Raw genomic sequence first — 22,581 nt, 5'->3', positions numbered from 1 at the left:
AAATGTTCTATACCATCCAACACAAACTTAAAGCGGAGTTCCACTCGAAAGTGGAATTTCCGCTTATCTGTCACCCCCCCCCCCTTCCGGTGCCACATTTGGCTCCTTTCGAGGGGGAGAAGGTAACGGGTAAGTGGTTTTGACAGGTACCCTGTCCCATCTTCCGTCAGACCTCGCCGCGGCGAGGTACGTCAGAAGTTCAGCGCCCTCCTCCTTCCTCCACTTCCAGGCCTGTAACCGAGTGCAGCATGCTTGGTGCATTCACAGTAGGAACCCGGCCGTGAAGCCGCAAGGCTTCACTACTGGGTTCCCTTACCAGCAATGGCAGCGGCAGCATCCGACAGCCGATGGAAACATCGCTGTCGACATCGCTGGATTCCAGAACGGTTAAGTGTCCGAATAATAAAAGTCAGCAGCTACAGTACGTGTAGCTGCTGACTTTAAATTTTTGGAGGGGTAGGCCGGAACACCGCTTGCCCATGCAGGTTTTCTATAATGGTCCCTATTTCCATCAGTATACACAAATCCCTGCAGAACCAACATAATATAACCATGACAAGTTATGACTTTATCTACTTACACGGCAAAATGTTTGTGTAGCGATTCTTGCAGCGGTTGGCTGGAAGGTCTGCAGCACAATGCTCTATATCCAAACCAATCATTTTCAGTTCCTGCAAAATAATATCCAGGAGAAGGGAAAACTTTCAAATTTTGTAGTAAAATTGTTCATTAGAATATTCTTTCTTGCCATCATTTAGTTAACTAATTTCATTAGAAACCCTTAAAGATTATGTTAATATTTCTGATATGCGTCTATTGTACCATGTACTTGTGTTAACAAGTATCCTGTTCTCTTTGTATTGTTTTCTTTGTGTGAAATACCTTGTGATCCTGCTAGTCCCCTGCTTTTCTATTTTAAACTGATCACAATAGGCCTAAGAGCACATTCTCCTAAGTTTGTTTAGTTTTCTGGCTGTGCTGGGTGAACAGCCTGTCTGTCCTCCAATGATCAGTCTTGTAGATCAGTGTACTGCTTTTTCTCTGCCCTTGCTCTCTAAGCCCCTTATGCAGCTGAGAACAGCTATTATGTGATCACTTAAAAAAAAAAGAAAAAGAAAAAAGGGTATTTATAGTATACACTAAACTGTCAAAGGTATTGGGACGCCTGCCTTTACATGCACATGAACTTTAATGGCATCCCAATATTAGTCTTATTGAGTTTGCCCACCCTTTACAGCTATAACAGCTATTCAACTCCTCTGGGAAGGCTGTCCACAAGGTTTGGGAGATTGTCCATGGGAATGTTTGACGATTCTTCCAGAGGCACATTTGTGAGGTCAGGCACTGATGTTGGATGAGAAGGCCTGGCTCGCAGTCTCCACTCTAATTCATCCCAAAGGTGTTCTATCGAGTTAAAGTCATGACTGTGCAGGCCAGTCAAGTTCATCCACCCCAAATTCACTCATCTATGTCTTTATGGACCTTGTTTGTGAACCGGTGCGCAGTCATGTTGAAACAGGAAGGGGCCATCCACCCTCCCCCTCTCCCCCCTTCCCCCCTTCCCCCCTTCCCCCCCCTTCCCCTTCCTCCTACCTGTCCAGGGGATGCGTCTTTTTGAATTCCATCACCACCCCCCTTTTTTCTTGTTTTTCTTGTTTTCCGTATTCTGTTTCTGCCTTTGTTTTTATATTTATATGTATTCTCATTATCCTTTGAGGAAATTGATGTCTCTGTTTGCCAGTGAAACCAATACGCACAATTCAATGTCTTCCCCTTCCCCATTCCCCCTTACCTCCCCCTTCCCTTCCTTCTCTCTTATGCCAGAGCACCAGTGGGGGATGCCAGAGGAGGAGGATCGGGACCGCTTTGTGCAATTCTATTGCACAGAGCAGGTAAGTATAATATGTTTGTTGAGAGAAAAAGAAGTTGTTACCCCAGCTCTACTGCTAATAAGGAAGTCCATGCTCTAGCCATGGCGTTCAGGTCCCATAGGTAGAATTCTTGAATCAGGAAGGCTGGCAACTCGGATGCTCTTGAATAAAAGTAGCCCAAACACGTCAGATTATAGCCTGTACCTATGTACCCATGTAACAAATAAAGTTATTTTATTCAAGAGCATTGGAGTTGCCAGCTTTGCTGATTCAAGTATAATATGTTTGTTATTTAGAATCAGTGTTGGGGGTAACTAGTTACAAAGTAACTAATTACAGTAACTAAATTACTTTTTTTGGTAACTAAGTAAAGTAACTAGTTACAATACTAATATTGGTAACTACACTACTTTACTAGGCTATAAGAAGTAACTACACTACTTTACTAGGCTATAGGAACGCGCTTTCCTGCGTTACCCAAGCCGTGCGATACAATCGTTATTTCGAAGAATAGAGAGGGATGAAGTTTATGACTTTTTGTTGCACTTTATGTTTTATTCTGTTTTTTCAGGTTTTGTTCTCATGTTTCCCAAAGCCTGTGTTTATACAATAAACTCTATGCAGAAAGAGTGTCATGTATCTTCTTCTACACGGTCAATTAAGAAAGAGGAAAGTAAAGTAATAAGTAGTGAAGTTACTTTTCAAATGCAGGAACTAGTAAAGTAATCTCATTACAATTTACAGAAGTAACTAGTAACTAGTAACTAGTTACATTTTTTGAGTAACTACCCCAACACTGTTTAGAATGATACTTTACAATCACTTAAGCATAAAATAAACAAGGTTATTGAACAATTCTAAAATGTATCTTTGATATAACTCACCTCAAACTGCAGAGAAAATTTATAGTCAGAATCCTTTGACATATCCCCCATGTAAGAGTCAAAGTCATCCAACTGAACTGGGCTGCAAAAGACAGAAAAGGAAAAGAATTGACATATAACACGGTTATACAATATCAATAACTTAATTTTTAATGGGCCAACATAATATGAAGTGTTTAAAATACATTAAATAATAGCACCAGTGAATTACAAACATACAATTATAAGCTCACAATTCCAATACACAAAGTTATAAAGTTGGTTAGAGCAGGGAATTGCAGTAGGCACACTTCCTGTCTGTATGACATCCAGACACCCACAAGACCTGCTGTCCTAGATAGGCTCCTTGGGCTACGAGGGGTGTCAGCCACAGCTGCTGCTTCCTCACTGTTGCATACAACTTCCATAGAACCAGATTAATCTGAATGAAAAAGGGTTAACTGCAAAGCCTGCCGCCCCCTCCCTGTGCCCAATAAATCCTGTAACTCAGAAATCCCCCTGCAGCAGTTGTAATTTTGCTCAGAGCAGTGTCTGTGCAGAATGATCTGGAATGCAACCACATGTAATATAAATTGACCAGATTTTTAAATGAAATCTGGGGACATATTTACTTTTTTATTGGTAAATGGCATAGGACTGCATAATACAAAGAGCACTACTGGGCACAGGACTGCATAATACACAGGGCGCTGGGCACAGGACTACATAATACACAGAGCGTTGGGCACAGGACTGCATAATACACAGCAGTGGCGGCCTGTGCATAGGGGGCGCCAGGGCGCAGCCCCACCCTAAAAGAAAGGAAAAAAAAAAGAAAAGGAAAAAAAAAGAAAAAAAAAAAATTACAAAAAGAGCAATAAAGTTAAAAAAAAAAAAAATTGCGGTCACCGGCCTATGTGGTGGCTATGGGGGGAGTGGGGTTTACGACCAAGAAGAGGCGCCGATTGGCTGCCTTCTGGGGGCGTAACCTGGGCGAAGGTCATGGCGCTAGGACACCCCCCCCTTTCGAGATATCCTGGCTGTGATTGGTCCAGTCTCGCATGCATCAGTCACGCAACGTCACCGGTAACGACTGCAGTGGACGGTGGACGGACGGGAGTGACGGCCGCACCGGCGGCACTGCAGAGCGGAGAGGAGAGTGAGTCACCGGAATTGGTCCTGGATCCAGTCACCAGGCCGCGCAGCGTCTCGAGCGGAGGGTCATCATCTCATACAGTGGAAGGAAGTAGGCACGAGTACCAGTCAGTCGGGTCCGGGGTCACCACCGGTAAGCGAGTCCTCCTCAGTCCTCTCCTGTCAGTCCTCCACTCCTCCAGTCTTCTCCTCAGGCCTCCGGCGTGACCGTAAAAAAATGCTGGGCAGTGGGCAGCACTGTGGGCACTGCAACCATTGCCATGCCAAATTAGACTGCCATGCCTAAGCCTTGCCAATTTGCCATCACCAATGCCATCCATGAATGTACCTACCTGTTCTGCCATGGGCTGGGTCCATCCATCCATCATGGATGGTTGGATGGACCCAGGCCAGGCCAGAACAGGTAGGTACAGGCAGGTCACGGTGCATTGGGGGACATGTACACTGTCAATGCATTGAAGGGGGCACGCACGCTAAACTCTGCATTGGGGACATGTACACTGATCAATGCATTGAAGGGGGCACTCAGGCTAAACTCTGCATTGGGGGACATGTACACTGATCAATGCATTGAAGGGGGCACGCACGCTAAACTCTGCATTGGGGACATGTACACTGATCAATGCATTGAAGAGGGAACGCACGCTAAACTCTGCATTGGGGACATGTACACTGATCAATGCATTGAAGGGGGCACGCACGCTAAACTCTGCATTGGGGACATGTACACTGATCAATGCATTGAAGGGGGCACGCACGCTAAACTCTGCATTGGGGACATGTACACTGTCAATGCATTGAAGGGGGCACGCACGCTAACCTCTGCATTGGGGGACATGTACACTGATCAATGCATTGAAGGGGGAACGCACGCTAAACTCTGCATTGGGGACATGTACACTGTTCAATGCATTGAAGGGGGCACGCACGCTAAACTCTGCATTGGGGGACATGTACACTGATCAATGCATTGAAGGGGGCACGCACGCTAAACTCTGCATTGGGGACATGATTGTACACTGTCAATGCATTGAAGGGGGCACGCATGCTAAACTCTGCATTGGGGGATATGTACACTGATCAATGCATTGAAGGGGGCTTGCACGCTAAACTCTGCATTGGGGACATGTACACTGTTCAATGCATTGAAGGGGGCACGCACGCTAAACTCTGCATTGGGGGACATGTACACTGATCAATGCATTGAAGGGGGCATGCACGCTAAACTCTGCATTGGGGGACATGTACACTGATCAATGCATTGAAGGGGGCACGCACGCTAAACTCTGCATTGGGGGACATGTACACTGTCAATGCATTGAAGGGGGCACGCACGCTAAACTCTGCATTGGGGGACATCTACACTGTTCAATGCATTGAAGGGGGCACGCACGCTAAACTCTGCATTGGGGGACATGTACACTGATCAATGCATTGAAGGGGGCATGCACGCTAAACTCTGCATTGGGGGACATGTACACTGATCAATGCATTGAAGGGGGCACGCACGCTAAACTCTGCATTGGGGGACATGTACACTGTCAATGCATTGAAGGGGGCACGCACGCTAAACTCTGCATTGGGGGACATCTACACTGATCAATGCATTGAAGGGGGTACGCACGCTAAACTCTGCATTGGGGACATGTACACTGATCAATGCATTGAAGGGGGCACGCACGCTAAACTCTGCATTGGGGGACATGTACACTGTCAATGCATTGAAGGGGGCACGCACGCTAAACTCTGCATTGGGGACATGTACACTGTTCAATGCATTGAAGGGGGCATGCACGCTGGTCACTGCATTGGGGACATGTACGCTGGTCACTGCATTGGGGGAATGTACGCTGGTCACTGCATTGGGGGCATGGTATGCTGGTCACTGCATTGGGGGCATGGTATGCTGGTCACTGCATTGGGAGCATGGTATGCTGGTCACTGCATTGGGGGCATGTGCGCTGGTCACTGCATTGGGGGCATGTACACTGGTCACTGCATTGGGGGCATGTACGCTGGTCACTGCATTGAAAGGGGCATGTATACTGGTCACTACATTGAAAGGGGTCATGTATGCTGGTCACTACATTGAAAAGGGGCATTTATACTGGTCACTACATTGAAAGGGGCATGTATACTGGTCACTACATTGAAAGGGGCATTTATACTGGTCACTACATTGAAAGGGGGCATTTATACTGGTCACTACATTGAAAGGGGCATGTATACTGGTCACTGCATTGAAAGGGGGCATGTACGCTGGTCACTGCATTGAAAGGGGGCCTGTACTGTGGGGTTTGTGCTAGGGGGCCTGCACTGTTGGATTAGTGCTAGGGGGCCTGTACTGTTGGGTTTGTGCTAGGGGGCCTGTACTGTGGGGTTTGTGCTAGGGGGCCTGTAATGTGGGGTTTGTGCTAGGGGGTTTGTGCGGGGTTTTTGCTTGAGGGGTTTGTGCTGGGGGGGTCTGTACTGTGGGGTTTGTGCCACTCTCAGTCAGTGTATCCCATAATAGGGTGTCTCTCACAGTATATCCCATAATAGAGCCCCTGCTCCCTATTATAGGATATACTAGTACTGAGAGACCCCTTAATATGTGATATATTGGGAGAATTTGTTCACGCAAGCAAAATACAGGAGACAAAATGGGTGGAGTCTATAAGGGGTGGGGCTTCTGGGAAATGGGAGGGGTCAACATAGAAGGGCGGGGTCTTGCGTTCCCCCAACTTAAAACTTCACCAGCCGCCACTGATACACAGATCACTGGGCACAGGACTGCATATTACACAGGGTGCTGGGCACAGGACTACATAATACACAGAGTGCTGGGCACATAACTACATCATACACAGAGAGATAGGCACGGGAATACATAATACACAGAGAGCTAGGCACAGAACTACATAATACACAGAGAGCTAGGCACAGGGCGCTGGGCACAAGACTGCATAATACACAGAGCGCTGGGCACAGGACTGCATAATACACAGAGAGCTGGGCACAGGTCTGCATAATACACAGAGCGCTGGGCACAAGACTGCATAATACACAGAGCGCTGGGCACAGGACTGCATAATACACAGAGAGCTGGGCACAGGTCTGCATAATACACAGAGCGCTGGGCACAAGACTGCATAATACACAGAGCGCTGAGCACAGAACTACATAATACACAGAGAGCTAGGCACAGGAATACATAATACACAGAGAGCTAGGCACAGGACTACATAATACACAGAGCGCTGGGCACAAGACTGCATAATACACAGAGCGCTGGGCACAGAACTACATAATACGCAGAGAGCTGGGCACAGGTCTACATAATACACAGAGCGCTGGGCACAAGACTGCATAATACACAGAGCGCTGGGCACAGAACTGCATAATACACAGAGAGCTGGGCACAGGTCTGCATAATACACAGAGCGCTGGGCACAAGACTGCATAATACACAGAGCGCTGGGCACAGGACTGCATAATACACAGAGCGCTGGGCACAGGACTACATAATACACAGAGAGCTAGGCACACAACTACATAATACACAGAGAGCTAGGCACAGGACTACATAATACACAGAGAGCTAGGCACAGGACTACATAATACACAGAGCGCTGGGCACAGAACTACATAATACACAGAGAGCTGGGCACAGGTCTACATAACACACAGAGCGCTGGGCACAGGACTGCATAATACACAGAGAGCTGAGTACAGGACTACATAACAGACAGGAGGGTGTTAGGCATAGAGTGCAGGGTTCAGATGTTTGCTATGCACAGATTACACTTACACTTCAAAGGGCCAGCTGTATCTGTAAGACATTTATCCACGGCTTTTTTTCTCAGAGAATAGGTGCAGAAACGCAAACACACCCCACCACAGAGTTCAGGGGTTCGCTACATACATTGTGCAGAGTTCAGGGGTGCCCTATGCACAGAATACAGAGTTCAAGCGTGTACTGTGTACAGTGAGCAGGGTTGAGGACTGCACTACATACAGTGTGCAGGGATTAAGGGTTACACCACATTCAGACTGAAAAAAAGCCCTGGGTGTAAGGGTCACATGAAATGGCCTAGAGGGCTGAATTTGGCCCACAGGCCTTGTGTTTTACACATATTCTAGATATAAGGGGTGAATAAATATGCAGGTAAACCTGAGGCAGTGCACTTGTGGGTAGATATCATGACCCTGTTCTTCATAGTGAAATGTGTAAGTCAATTCACACAGAAGACAATTAGCTCAAAGTTAAATTTTAGGTACCTCTTAGTCATCCAACAGGAATTGGTTTGAGAGGCAGTGAGAATCAGGGGGGGAGGCAGGTCAGGAGATGCAAACAAGTGGTAAAGGAGATGTCAGTATAATATAACTGGTTTGTTGTCAGTCAGCTAGACAACTTCTATCTGCCATAGATCAGTGTATAGAACTGCCTGTTGCATTGGTGGTCAGTGTAAATACCCCCTTTACATCGGTGGCCAGTGAGTGGAAAAGTCTGAAGTATAGCTGTGGTTGGAGACCCAGGGCAATGATATTCTACGTGGATGGCTGAGCAGGTAAGAGGCTCTGTTACCCATTCCCCTCACCCTTAGGGGTTCTTCTCTTTTGTTTTCTTTATATTTTCCTCTACATTTCATGTTGATCAAACCCTAACTATAGACAAAATATGACGGTAACAGAGGTCATGGTAACACTGCCATGAGTGTTGGACTGATTGCAGCTACAATTTTATTTTTAAAAAGACGTTTTCGACTATGGGAGAAAGGTGATCAAGAAGGAAAACTAGAAGTGTAAGTGTGTCCCAGCCACTTTATGGTTACTGTATACAATATATACAATGGCTTTACACTTTCATGTCAAGCATTGTGTAACAATTCCTTGTAATTTCTTTTGTCCTCACCAGTTGTATCTTTCACTCATTCCGCCAAGTAACATTTTCTACCACAGAACTGCATAACCATCACTTTTTAATGGCCCCTTGTGAGATCTCTTGCCTCTTCTGCAGCCATCTCCTCTCCCTAGTTCCCCCAATCTGTGTTGTCCTGCTGTGTTCCTCAACCCCCTGGCCACACAATCATCTTGTAGGCATAACCTTGAAGCCCAAGTCTAGTGAACCTTTTTCTAGCTGAAGTTAACATTTTATAAAACATGTATTGCACTTTTCTTCTCCTAAGAGCCACCTACTGCAGCCCAAAGGACCAGACTAATGCTGGATGATATGCCCAACTCCCAATGTGAAGGGCTTGGCTGCTGACTCCCTACTGCTGTTCTGCTTAGTGGAAGCATTTATATAAATAAAGCAGTACTGAACTACCAATAAAAGTAAAAGTTTTAAAGTCAAGTGAAAAATATATTTATAAGATCCCCTTGAGAACAAATTTTCGGATGGAACTCACGTCGGGATGGAGCTTGTGCTGAAGTCACCCGCTACTAGAGACGGTACTAGCAGCATGGTTTATGGAGTTTTTATGCAATTCTTATCTGTTACTTTAGGAAGAGTGTAAGGCAGTCTTCTGTTTGCATAATCTGTGATGTAGGAGTGGATAAAGCTTACACAGCAAGTCCGCACACCTCTAAGCGCTGCATAGACTGCCTATAATTTGGGGTCTCCACTGTCCGTAAGAGGCTGTGTGTGACGGGGGGAAGGGAGTCACGGTGAATACACAAATGTTCATGGATGGACTCTTTTTGTTTTTCACATATGGTGTTCATTTTAATGGGTTGTGGAGAATATAATACATGCAATACACACAAGGCATATTGTCTGTGCACTTGCAAGTGCAGTTGCTCTAGATCAGAGGGGAACATGCAGGGGAAAAAAAAAACAGCATTTTTGCTTTGACATGATTGGATAATAGAAATCAGCGGAGCTTCCCCTCATTTTAGAGCTTTCCCTCAAATCTAGAGCAACTACACTTGTTGTGCACAGAATATTTACCTTTAGTAAATCAACCCCAATATTTGGTATGATGGACACTATTGATCAACCTTCATAAGGGGTTAATAGTATATGCATTACCTGTGACTTAATGTATCACATTTTTTTACTTTATTGATTATTAGGATAATTATTTTGGCATTTGCAACATACTTTTTTTGTATTTGTTTTCAGCGCAACAGGTTTTGAACAAAGTGAAAAGTATACTTTGTTGTAAACCAGGGATGCCAAACCAATGGCCTGGGGGCCACATGTGGCCCGAGGAGCCCTCTGATGTGGCCTGCGACCTCCTGCTTTGGGATAGTGGGTTGGCAAGCCCAGATTGCGGGTTGCCGACCCGCCCTCCCAGAGAATCAGTGTTGTGAATAAAGCCGGTGGTAGAGGAAGCAAACAGATGCGGAGGAGCAGAGCCGCATAAGGCGATGCTTCCTGTATAGCGCCAGCTTCTGTCACATGCGGAGTGATACCAAAAGCACTCTGCCTGGGACAGCAACAGCCAGGGATACCTGAATTATAGACTGATATTAAAGGTAAATTTATTACTAAAATCACAGTGTATATATGGGCATATCTGTTCTGCAGTGGTTACTGGGCTGCTTTCAAACTGATCCACAGTTGCAGCGCAGTGCACCTATGGGTTACCTGCACTAAGCCATAGATTTCTGTTATTACCTGCGGGTTTGGTGCATTTTTAGAAAGTGAACCACACCTGCAGGATATAATAAAAGTCTATGGCAAAGTGCAGCTAAAAACCACAGGTGCACTGCGCTGTACCCGCGATGTGGGTGAACCACAGTGCATCAGTGTGAAAGCAGGCCCCTTTCACATGATTGGTCCGACCCAATCGGACCCTCTATTCACCTCTATCAAGTGGCAGATGTAAACTAAATTGTGTAGTTTAAACCTGCCTACCTCCAACCTGCTAACGCAGAGATAAAAAAAAAAAACAGAATGGGATCCATCTCCTTCCATCCCAGCAGATCAGATCGGAGGGTCCATAGAGTAGAGCGGGCTGTGTCTGCATATGCAGAGTGGACATGGACCTGTCATCCACCCACTCCACTCATTGTGGACCACAACCGGTTACCAAGTCGCTTAAGTGGCCATCGCTCTTCAAAAGGTTGGGCACCCCTGTTGTAAACAAATGTTCCAACAAGATGCAGCTCACCTTCCATAGGGTTGAAAAAGCATTTCATTAAATGCATATTGAGGAGCCTATTTATTATTGTTTTACACAAAATTTACACAAATTAGAAATCGTGTGAATCTTGGTGCAGGTTGTGGGAATTTTGGGTAAAAACACTGATAAATAGATCCCAAGATGTAGCAAGCTAAATAGTCTGCCTTACAGGTTTCTAGTAGGTAAGTCGTTTTTATGAGAATAGCTATGTGTGTGAAAATGAAGCTGTCAACCCTTCTGTCTCAAATTATGTGAAAAGGTCTAAAAGGTCTAATCAATAGGGCAAATCACAATGACCCATAAAGCGGTTTTCATTTACCAGCAACTAGCCCGACTTTGCGCAGTGTTAGTAAATACATTGATATGAAAGAACTGATATAAAACTGCATGTGACAGTTCAAAAGAAACATACTTTGTCAGTTTCCGCTTCTTAAATCCATTCTTGTTCCTGGAACAAAAAAAAATATATATATTGCAAAGAAATATAAATGTATGAAGGAAATAGATGCATCGGATAGCAGATCACATTGTCAAGGAAAGTGCTCATCATTTTGTGTTCACCTAGAAAATGTACGAGCGACTGACATCACCATTGCAGTACAAAGAATTAATGCCAAAAACGAATACTAATTATAATGAGGGTCAATGCCAATTCATTCATTGAGATATCTGCAGTATTGCAGGTGTATATGTGAGCTATTAAAGACAGTGAAAGTAAGACAATAGGCATAGTCTTCAGCTATAATTCCCAATATCCATTAAAGATTTACTATAGGGAATTTACTGCCATGAAAAGGACCTTTAGGAGCACTGTCACTGGACTCCTCTTCCTTTATGGGTAGGCAATCACAATACAGTGCTGGTAAATATCAGCCCATAGGAAAGGCAGTGTTAGAGCTTCTGTCAGCATCTGTGTCCATATTAGAGAGATTTCTCATGAGCTCCTGTCTTATCGCACAACACTTGAAAATCTCTGCAATGGGGACACTGACAACAACAAAAACACATTTAAACTCAGTTAAATAGTGAAGGGTTAGAATATCTGTCAATATTTTATTGCGGTCTGTGACATTCTGCCCTAGTGACAACCACTCCTCTCATTTTTATATTGCTGTCATAGAAAAAGAAAGTGAGGGGAATGTATTGACACTTGCTCATGAACTGAAAATAGAATTAAATCCCAAAGTCAGTCAGAAATAAGGTGTAGGCCTTGGGGTAATCCTGTGTTGGTTTTCTGATTAGAGAATAACCTAAAAGCCCCATTGTTCTGCCAATAAAAGACCGCATCTTCAACCTTCTTAAAAAATGAAATGTACTGGGTATAAGGTTAGTAAATATTAGGAACAAATGCAGTTGAGGGTTTTATGAGTTTTGGGAGAGCGACAGCTAAGGGTTGGAGACAAAACAGCTGAGGGTACAGAGTGTTGGAAAAAAACAGCAGATAATGGTACTGAAGAAAAGGGATAATGGCAGGTCAGGGTACTGAACGTTAAGGACAGTTCCAGCTAAGGGTTGGGGAGAGTAAGGGCTCTTTCACACACTGAGTCCGTTGGACAGACTCCGTTTTTCTCAGCGGGGGATCGATCTGCCGATCCTCCGCTGAGCAGGAGGATGACAGCTGTGTCTCCGCGCTGTGTGCGGAGACACAGCTGTCAGTTCCCCATGCATCTCTATAGGGGAAATCAGATAGGAACGGACCTTCGGTCCGTTCTGATCCGATCCCATCCGATCCGCTGGACAGATGTAAAATAGGGTTTCCATCCGTCCAGATTTAACGGATCGGATTGGTTTGGATGTCAGTGGACATGTGTCCGCTGACATCCGATGCCCCATAGGGATGCATGGGGGGGACCGCTCAGATCCGCCAAAAAAATGGACAGGTGGATCTGAACTGTCACACTGTTTAAAAAGCAAAAAATTTGGGGGAGCATACCCATGTATTTCTAAAGCTGGTGCAGCTATGAACCAAGAGACATGTATATTAAAAAAGAATAGCGCACACATGCAAAAGAAACTACCAAATTTGAAGACAATCCATCAATAAAAATGGGGATTTGGTCCCACCATATGGCCATATAGTGCTCAAGCCCACCACTGCGTCAAAGTACCCCATTGTCAGTGGGTCCTACACTAACCATGAGAAAGAGATGTTTGCCTGTGTGAAAGGGGCCTAAAAGTTAGGCAAACTGAGGCTTGAAACAATGGCAGCTGGGGACTCTGAGACATAATGACAGTGACAGCCAAGGATATTAGAATAGTGACAGCAGAAAAAAAGACCAAGTGGTCCATCGAGTCTAATATATCTATCTATATATATATATATATATATATTTATTATTTATTTATTTTGTCTGAGTATAGATCTATGTTTGTCCTAAGCATTTTTCAATCCACTTACTGTTGACTGACTCGTTACCTCTGCTGGAAGTCTATTCCAAGCATCAACTACTGTTTCAGTAAAAATTAGACTTTCTAAAATTAGTTTAGAACTTTCCTCCTGCTATTTTGAGGTCATGTATCCCGTGTTCTTGATCTTTGCTTCATATTGAAAATACTGCCCTCCTGAACCTTATTCACCCTCCTGATGTATTTAGGGATTTCAATCATATCTCCCCTTTCTTTTTTATACTCCAGTCTGTACATGTTACGCTCCTGAAGTCTCTCCTAATATGTTTTATCCCTCAGAGCCTTGACCATTTTCGTCTCTGGACTTGTTCTATCTTACGCTATATTGATGGTTGGGGACAGGGCATCTGAGGTTACAGAGAGTTAAAGATAGTAGCAGTTGATGGTACTCTGGGTATGGGCAGGGCAGCTGAGGGTAAAGAGGGTTTAAAACAAGGGTAGATGAGATTACATAAACCTGTAAACAGTGGCAGCTGAGGGTGCTGAGGCTTGGGTACAGAGGCATCTGAGGGTAACTGTAGTTTGAGACAGTGGCAGCTGAGCATACATAGTGTTGGGGACAATAGTAGCCGAGCATACTGAGGGTTAAGAAAAGTGGTAGCTGGGGATACTTTTGGTTGGGAACAGTGGAAGCTGAGCATACTGAAGGTTGAAACTGTAAAAGCTGAGGACACATAGGATATTGTTGGGTGGGGACAGTGACAGTTGAGCATACTGAGGGCTGGGAACAGAGGCAGCTGAGGATACAGTTGGTTGTTGAAAGTGGCAGTTGAGCATACTGAGTGAGCAGATAAGCAATGAAACATTGAAGGTGACACAGAAAGAAAGCATTTCCTCTGTACGTGATTAGAAAAATGTGAGAGATTCATACATTTCTAAACCCTAGAGGAATATAAAACAATCCCTCCTGCATTCCAGATGAGCGCAGTATATTGATTTGTATCATTATGTGTATCATTTGTATTATTTAGCTTTAAAAATGAATACCGACATTAAATTAAGTGTGGCGTACCGTACAAAAATACTTTCTTTAACATGGCAACATTCAGCGGGCATGTGATTGTGGGGCAGAATGCTGAGATAACTGGCCATTACAGTCAGCGACTAACCTAACTGGACACTGCGACTCCAGACAAACGTCACTACTTCTCTGGTAAAATATTCGGGTAACGCTATGGGGAAAAAAACATAAAAATCTATTTAGGGAAAGTATGTGGAGCCTGCTAGAAGGCAAAGTGCAATATAGTTGCTGCAGAATGAGGGGTAAATGGGGTTTTAGGGGTATAGGTCAGTTTCCTACATAGATTATGCTATCCATATTAAGATTTATGTTATCGGAGACTAAAAAAAATAAGCACTGAATTCATCAAAGCCACAGTAAATAAAAAGAATAATTAAAATGTTTAACTTTATGCAATAGGATTGCAAGGTGAGCACACGGCTAACCCAGAAGCTGCCAAGATCATTTAAAGAGTAGTCAGACATGTAGTCATGGTGCAACAAAGAGCTTCATAAAGTTGTCATTCGGGCTCCACAAACCTTATCATTTTATTTCTGTAAAGATAAAAAGGGGGGGGGGGGTGGCAGCAGGCATTTAAAGACAGTTTATCAGAGGGGTCATTAACAGTTTTCTTTTTATAGTGGCCAGCCAGCAGTGTCCTGCTACTAACAGATGTGACATCATCAAGCTGTCATCTTCTCTATGCAGCTACCTTAAGGCTATGTAATTCCATGACTTGAAACGTTTCCATTCAATAGAAGCAGTCATATATTGGCGAACTAAAGGACATGACAGTACAAGTGCCCAAATGTAGTTAGCTAAGTGAGACAGTGAAAAAAAACAGCATACGATATTTCTACAAAAGGAAGAAAGCCCTTCTCTTCTCTGTAGAATGCCCTAATCGTTGGTGCTGACTCTGGTATAAATGTATACTGCGAAACTGGTGGATATACAGAATTGAAATTAGCAGAAGAATGGAAAGGACTTACCATGGATTAATATAAAAAGCCAAGAGGTAGTCAGTCCACAGACACGAGGGCAGGAGGGTTAGGAAAGCAAAAATGCTTCGACGCCTGGGAGCATTAATATGCAGGGACAGAGAAATGGAGGTTAGAGAAAGCGTCTGCCACAGTACAAGGACTAAGGACCTGTCACACCTATGCGGATGCAGCAACGTGCATTTTTGACATGCAAATGCATGGATTTTTGAGCTTTTTTTTTAACACGCTTGTTTCCCACATGTGTTATGCAGATTGAGGGGGAAACATTCAGAAGAGTGTGTTTCCATGCTGCAGATGAATTTACAATATACAAAATTACATGCTTTTGCTGCCTTTATCATTATTTTCCTTGAGTCTGCTTTATTCACATAAACACACAAATGCAGCATCCTATTTTATAAAATGTGCTAAGCTGCAGCACATAGATGTGAACTAGCCACAAACACAAATGAATGGGACTTTTACTTTGAATGCATTATCTTGAAGTGATATACAGATCCCCAGATTTTGCATATGGGAAAACTCAAGCATGAATACTTAGGACACTGTCTGCCATTTTGGTGTCAGATATAAAGATCAGCGAAAGGAAAAGGATACTCACCAATTATATGGGAGCTTTCCGTCTCTCTCCAGAGTGGCAAAATTGACAAATGTTCCTGCTCCACACTCCCTGGATAAACAGAGCGAAATTAGTTTTACTACACAGTCTTCTAAATATCAACTCTGTTTCTCAAGGGTCCCTAAAAGTTCTTTCTTAACAAAATCACAGGTGAGATGATTAGTGTTCTTCTCTTATCTGGGATGCTTATTAATTCAGAAGATGGAAGAACCAGGTAGTTGGAAAAACATGTGCTGAGATGCAGGCATTGATAACAGTAGGACTTCCCAACAGACCTTTTATCGAAGCCTTCCAATACGTAGGTAATACTTTATTCCAGATTACAGCTCTTCCTGTCTAGTTAAGCCCATCACTATATAAAACCCCCCACCTTTCCTTACACACACTATGTATACATACCCTTATTTGTTATACACAGTTGAATCCCACTTCCTAACATGCCCTCTGGTAAGCCATTGAACCCTTTTCTCTAGTCTAGACCATCTCTCTTCCTGTCTTATTATCCTTACCATATATATATATATATATATATATATATATATATATATTTTCACCTTCTAAACTGTCTAACAACACTCATCACTATATATAACAACCCCCAAGACCCCTGACGTGAATCTACTGTATATAATTTCTATATTCTCCACTTTTCTTTTACCGTGACATTTGGAGGTGCTTCCGGCGTAGGACTACTAGAGTGGCTAGCAAGAGTCCGATCAGGAGAATGCTTAGCACAGCCAGCAAAGAAATCACCACAACATTTGGATTCATTTCAGCAACTAGAATGCAGAAAAGATATTTTACTGCAAGTCCATAAAAAAATCTAGTAAACAAGAACATTGTAGTGTGGATTGACTAAAGGAAAAAAGACTGCACACTTTGCAAGTGCAGTTGCACTCATTTTCTTCAGAGCCTGGTTAATGTGGCAAAGCTTCACTTTGAAAATAATACTCAATCAGGTGCAAGGAAAAAAAATGCGTTTTTGCTTGCACATGATTGGACGATGGAAATCAGCAGAACTTTACCACAATTACTAAGCTCTGGGGAAAATGAGTGCAACTGCACTTGCAAAGTGAACAGTCTATTTGTCTTTAGTAAATTCAAGACTTTATGAATGAAACACTAAAGGTACCTATAAACATAAGCGTTCATTCGCCAAAACGGACCGTATATAGTTGGATCAAGGAACCTTTAAATGCTGTTCCTCCCATGATCTTCACTAATATTCCTTGGCTACATCTGCTTGAGGAAAGACTTACTGGCTGGCATGAATTTTCCTGCCCAAATGATGTTTCACACTATACAGTCCCTCTCCCTCCTCAATAGGCACAAATCTGCAGATTTGTCCAATGCAAACTCGCAAATTTCAAGATTGATCTTAAATGGCAGGCTACCATCTAATGTCTGTAAGCAGCATAACTCTTATCACTAGGCAAAGATAGATATGCAACATCATTTTAAAAGGAATGTCATGAACAATTTTGGTAAATGAAAGCCATACACTATCACTGAGAATTTACAGTTATGTATCGTCACTGGTAAAGATGGTGCAGAAATCATCACGGAAGAATTACATATATGGACTGTCATTGTAGAATGGCATATGTCAGGGATCCTCAAACTACGGCCCTCCAGCTGTTGTGGAACTACACATCCCATGAGGCGTTGTAAAACTCTGACATTCACAAACATGACTAGGCATGATGGTAATTGTAGTTCCTTAACAACTGGGGGCCATAGTTTGAAGACCCCTGGCATAAATGGACAATCACTGGGAAACAACAGATATGCATAATCATTGGGGAATGACAGATATAAATCATCATTGAGGAATGACAGATATAAATCATTATTGAGGAATGACAGATATAAATCATCATTGAGGAATGACAGATATGGACATTATTAGGGAGAGACAATTTTGTGCTTTAATTGATTAATGACGGATATGCATTGTTATTGGCTAATGACAGATATAAACCATCATTAGGGAATGAGACATGTAGACTATCATTGAAGAATGACAGATATGCACCATCATCATGGAATGACAGATATATATGGACCATCATTGGAGAAAGACTCACATAGACTGTGATTAGAGAATGACAGATATAGACCATTATTATGAAGAGACAGATATGGACCATCACTGGGGAATGACAGATATTGACTATCACTGGAGAATGGCAGATATAGACCATCATTAGGGGGTGACAGATGTAGATCAAAACTGCGAAATGACAGACACGGAGCATCATGTTGTAATGATAGATATGGACTATCACTCTGCAATGGCAGATATGTACCATTATTGTGGAAAGACTGGCATGGGACACTACTGGGGACAGACAGCAAATTGATTTATTGGTTTTCTGGTACAGATAATTTAATTATTCCTTATAGGCTCTCCTGTGGCTTTTTGTTCCTAACCTTCAGCCTGCACTCCTCAATAAGGGAACAGCTAGGTAAAAGTTAATGCGGCTGCAAAATGTATACATTTATTAATTTTTACTATGAACAAGATAACAGCAGAATGAAAAAGAAAATGCTGTATAAGATACTGGGAAAAATGTAAACATAGCTTAAATCTCAAGGAATAAAGCCAATATATTTCTGGAATTCTGCTGTCTCTGTTGACTGCTGTAATAAGTAGTCACTTTACAATAATTAAATACAAACAATGAAAAGATGAAACATCTTATCCTAAAAGATGATTAACCTGCAGAAAGCTTACCCAGTGTAGAAACGATAATGAAGGTGGGCACACTGGCACTGTGATGGCTGACACTGATGATGCTGCAGTTGTAAGATGTGCCAGGATGTAGATTGGATATTGTTACCACATGGGAGGAAACCACCACAGCATCCTGTCAAGACAACCAGAAGCAGAAGGATGTTGATCTTGAGGTGATGGGAAACATTATACAGTGTAATACAAACGGTTGGCAGAATGTAAATGAGCAACCAGTTCACTTTCATAAGACGAGACACTTTACCACCATGAGATAACTCCAACCATAACAATTTAGTCATAGAATAACCCTAGCCCTAAAAATAAAAAAATTTGGATAATCCCAAACTTAAAAATATAAACATGGGACTATAACTATAACAATATAATTATGAAATTTCCCTTAAAAAAAAATTTAAATTATAAATATGGAAGGATGGTGGATAGGTGGGAGTGCCTTCATCCTGAAATCATGTAGATACCCTCCGTGTTTATGGGACTATTAGAGCAGCAACACAGACAAATGTGCTCCAAAAGAATATAGAAAAAATACAAATCTTTATTACAACATCAAAGTTCATAAAAAAATGTTAAAAAGCATTTAGGCCTTAAAACAATGTACAATGGCCACAGCATAAATGTGAAGACATAATCTTGGTATTATATATGAACTGCATATATAATACCAATACCGCAGTTCTCTGTAGTTCATATATAATACCAAGGTTCTGTTCTCACATTTATGCTGTGGCCATTGTACATTGTTTTTACCCGCAATGCTTTTTAACATTTTTTGAGAATTTTGATGTTGTAATAAATATTATTTTGGAGCACATTTGTCTTTGTTGCTGCTCTAATAGTCCCTTAAACAAGGAGGGTATCTCTTTTTTTTACATTTCTAAAAATATAACCATAGGTTACCCCCAACCCTAACAATATAACCATGAGTTAACCCCAGCCAAAAGAGCATAATTGTTAGATAATCCCAACCTTAAGAATATATCCTTTAAATAGCCTAACCAAAACAATATAATCATAAGATAAAAAGCCATTGATAACCCGAAAACCCCAACCCTAAGCATATAACTATTAGATAACCACTACCCTAACAATAAAGCTATGGGATGACTCCAACCCTAAAACTATAACCATGCAAGAAGTGAGTATATTTGTGAGCAGGTGGCATTAAATCCCCAGTAGCGCAGAGTCTAAGCACCAGTCGAGCTAACACTAGGGCACCGAATGATGGAGATTGATTTCGTCATGTATTCATATCAGACTGCAACCCCAGGTTTACCCTACTCAAACATGTTGAGACTAACCTGTACAAGCTGGAGATGACACGTGTGCAGGAGAACAGGAGGTGGCAAAATCGGACAGCAAAGATCGAGAAACAGATTAAGGGTCAAGGCGGGCAGCAGACAAGCAAGTTCACGAGTGAAAGCATTGTTAAACCCCAAAGCAAACATTATACTGCAGCTTTCCAATTCATAGATGTAGTGGCTGCATTTGTTTTCTTTTTTCTTTACCTGGGGATCCTGCCACTAAGTGTGTTTTCTTTAACAGAACAAGCTGTTCAGCAAATGTAATAGTTAGAGGGTCAAGGCAAACCATTTAATGGTGCTTACAATGATAAGCTTTTATTTATTTATAAAACTTTTATCCCAAAAGAAAAAAACTGTTGTTTAAGAAAAGTGTCATGTGGAGTCTGGCTTCAATTTGTTAGTGCATCTAAATCTGCTAGTCCATCTAACACTACCCTACCTTCAGAACAACAATGTGAAAAGGCATCTCTGTGCTCCTTTATCCAGAGTGTAGACTCCCTAAGACAGAAGGTGTGTTACTGGCCAGATCACTAGGTGAAAACGGAAGAAAAAAAAAGCCTTTAGAAAAAAAAGATTAATGCAACCACCACATTTAAGGATTGGTAGGCTAAAATGTATGACAGTTTTAGTTTTGCCTTTAATACCGCTTTAAAGCCAAAACTTAGGCCAATGGGAAAAAAACAGGCAGGCACTGGAGTCAATGAAGAGAGCATAGAAGAAAGCAGGAAGGCACTAGGCACTGGGATAAAGTAGCTAGCTTCAAGTAGGCATTGCCCATATAAGAAGCATATGCTGATGATGTCATTGGCTGCAACATTGGCTGAGAAATCCAGAAATGCCACAGGCCAAGGAGAAGAAGGGAGCTTGGAGGCTCAGGGATGCAGAAGGACAGTATCCTCTGCTTACAAGACTTCCCCACCCATCCAGGGGCTGGCTTAAAGTGGATCTTCACTGCATCTGAACACCACAAACCAAAAACACTATATCATTAATTTTTAATATTCAAAGCAAACTCCCACATTCATCCATGTCTCCATCCTTTATTTTGGAGAGAAATCACTTTGAAAAACATCCCCTAGCATTTCTGTCCGTGGCCATCTTGAGTAAGGGCAAATGAATCATGTAGCATTTACTTCCTGCCCTTAGCTCAAGTATGCATGCAGGAGATTGTGCTTAGCTGAGAAAACCCCTCCACCTCTCCTCTCCTGCTGAAGACTCCTGGGTTGTATGACATCATTTGCCTAGGCAGGAAACCAGGAAGTAACTGAAGAAATGTAAAAAAAAAATTTAAAACAAGTAAATATGATATACTTTCCAATCTATTTACTAATGCTAGCAACATGAGGATGAAAATAATGAATGTTGATTGGGAGAGTGAAGTTCCACTTTAAAGAAAAAATTCTGATTAATGATTCTACCAAATAGAGAGCTGAGACATCTGCTACAGAAACCCAAGATCTCTCCTTCAGACCATAGCCTTTCTAATCAAGGATATAATCTAGCCTCTCCCAGAGTAGTTGTAATCAAAGATTTGTATATTTTCATATGGATCTAAAAAATAAATTACAGGAGAAGGTAGAGAGAACCTGTTGATGGCAAGAGGACTCAGCAGAGAGACGTGACAAGTATTAGTTTAGTAGGCAGGCAGTTTGTGTCTAATCAGGTTAACTTGGTGGAGGGTCAAAAGGGCCCAATAAAGGCAAACATTTATTTGTAGGTACTGGGATGCGGATGTGGTAGAAAGCCACACCATGTAACTGGGTAGAAGCTTGTGGTCCAGATGAAGATGATTATCTGAAGCTGTTTTATACCTGGAAGCTGTCTGATGTACTGTAGTCTCTTGGTGACCTCTGCACAGGTGGAGTTAAAGGACTTCCTGGGTTTTGGCTTCAGCGAGTAAAAGAAGAGAAACAGAAATGGGAAAAGGTACTGAAATATGGTGGCTGAAAACCATGTGAAAGGGGGATTTCTTGGCACTGGCATTGGAAAGATTGTTTTTGGCAAACTCTGCCTAGGACCAGAACAGGATTTTGATGGGCAGAGAAAATGGCACTGCTCAACCTCCTGATTAACCTTTAAAGATGAAAAGCTGAAAAGTTCAATTTGATTAGAAAGAAATTGGCCAGGGAGAAGTTTGGTGATTAAATCCAAGGAGTACATATACTGTACATATACAGTGTCATGTCATGGCACATCTGGGACTGGCGAGGGTAGAAGCAGGTCAGCCAGAGAAAAAGTCAGAGACTTGGAATACACACAGAGCAGACTTGAACATAGTTTTTGAAGTCCTTGGGATGATTAGGCTACCAGTAGTAGCGATGAAGGAGATCAATGTTATGTTGTTCCCCAGGATGTCCAGAAAGCTTGGAGTCATGTGCCCATCTGAGGAGTTTGGCAAAAATTGGGCGCCACAAACGTCTGTCCTGGGGGAATGCAGGAGGACCAGACATAAGTGTTAGCCAGATTACAATAAGGGGGGAAAGGGGTTCCGGACT

The 22,581-nt window shown here is 42.6% G+C and overlaps 1 protein-coding gene across 1 annotated transcript in view; it reads right to left on the bottom strand.

Annotated features, from left to right (window-relative positions):
• Positions 1-22,581, bottom strand: part of PTPRO (protein tyrosine phosphatase receptor type O) — a 121,069-nt gene that overhangs the window by 19,537 nt on the left and 78,951 nt on the right. The window contains exons 14-21 of the mRNA XM_082254542.1: positions 18,765-18,897; positions 16,686-16,806; positions 16,010-16,078; positions 15,397-15,480; positions 14,517-14,579; positions 11,414-11,449; positions 2,756-2,837; positions 581-671 (exon numbers count right to left, since the gene is read on the bottom strand). Coding sequence (XP_082110668.1) covers positions 581-671; positions 2,756-2,837; positions 11,414-11,449; positions 14,517-14,579; positions 15,397-15,480; positions 16,010-16,078; positions 16,686-16,806; positions 18,765-18,897 — 679 coding nt within the window. The remainder of the gene's footprint in view (positions 1-580; positions 672-2,755; positions 2,838-11,413; positions 11,450-14,516; positions 14,580-15,396; positions 15,481-16,009; positions 16,079-16,685; positions 16,807-18,764; positions 18,898-22,581) is intronic.

Source organism: Pelophylax lessonae, assembly GCF_965119305.1.
Source record: "Pelophylax lessonae genome assembly, chromosome: 4".
Taxonomy (NCBI): domain Eukaryota; kingdom Metazoa; phylum Chordata; class Amphibia; order Anura; family Ranidae; genus Pelophylax; species Pelophylax lessonae.
This window is presented reverse-complemented; position numbering and strand designations above follow the sequence as displayed.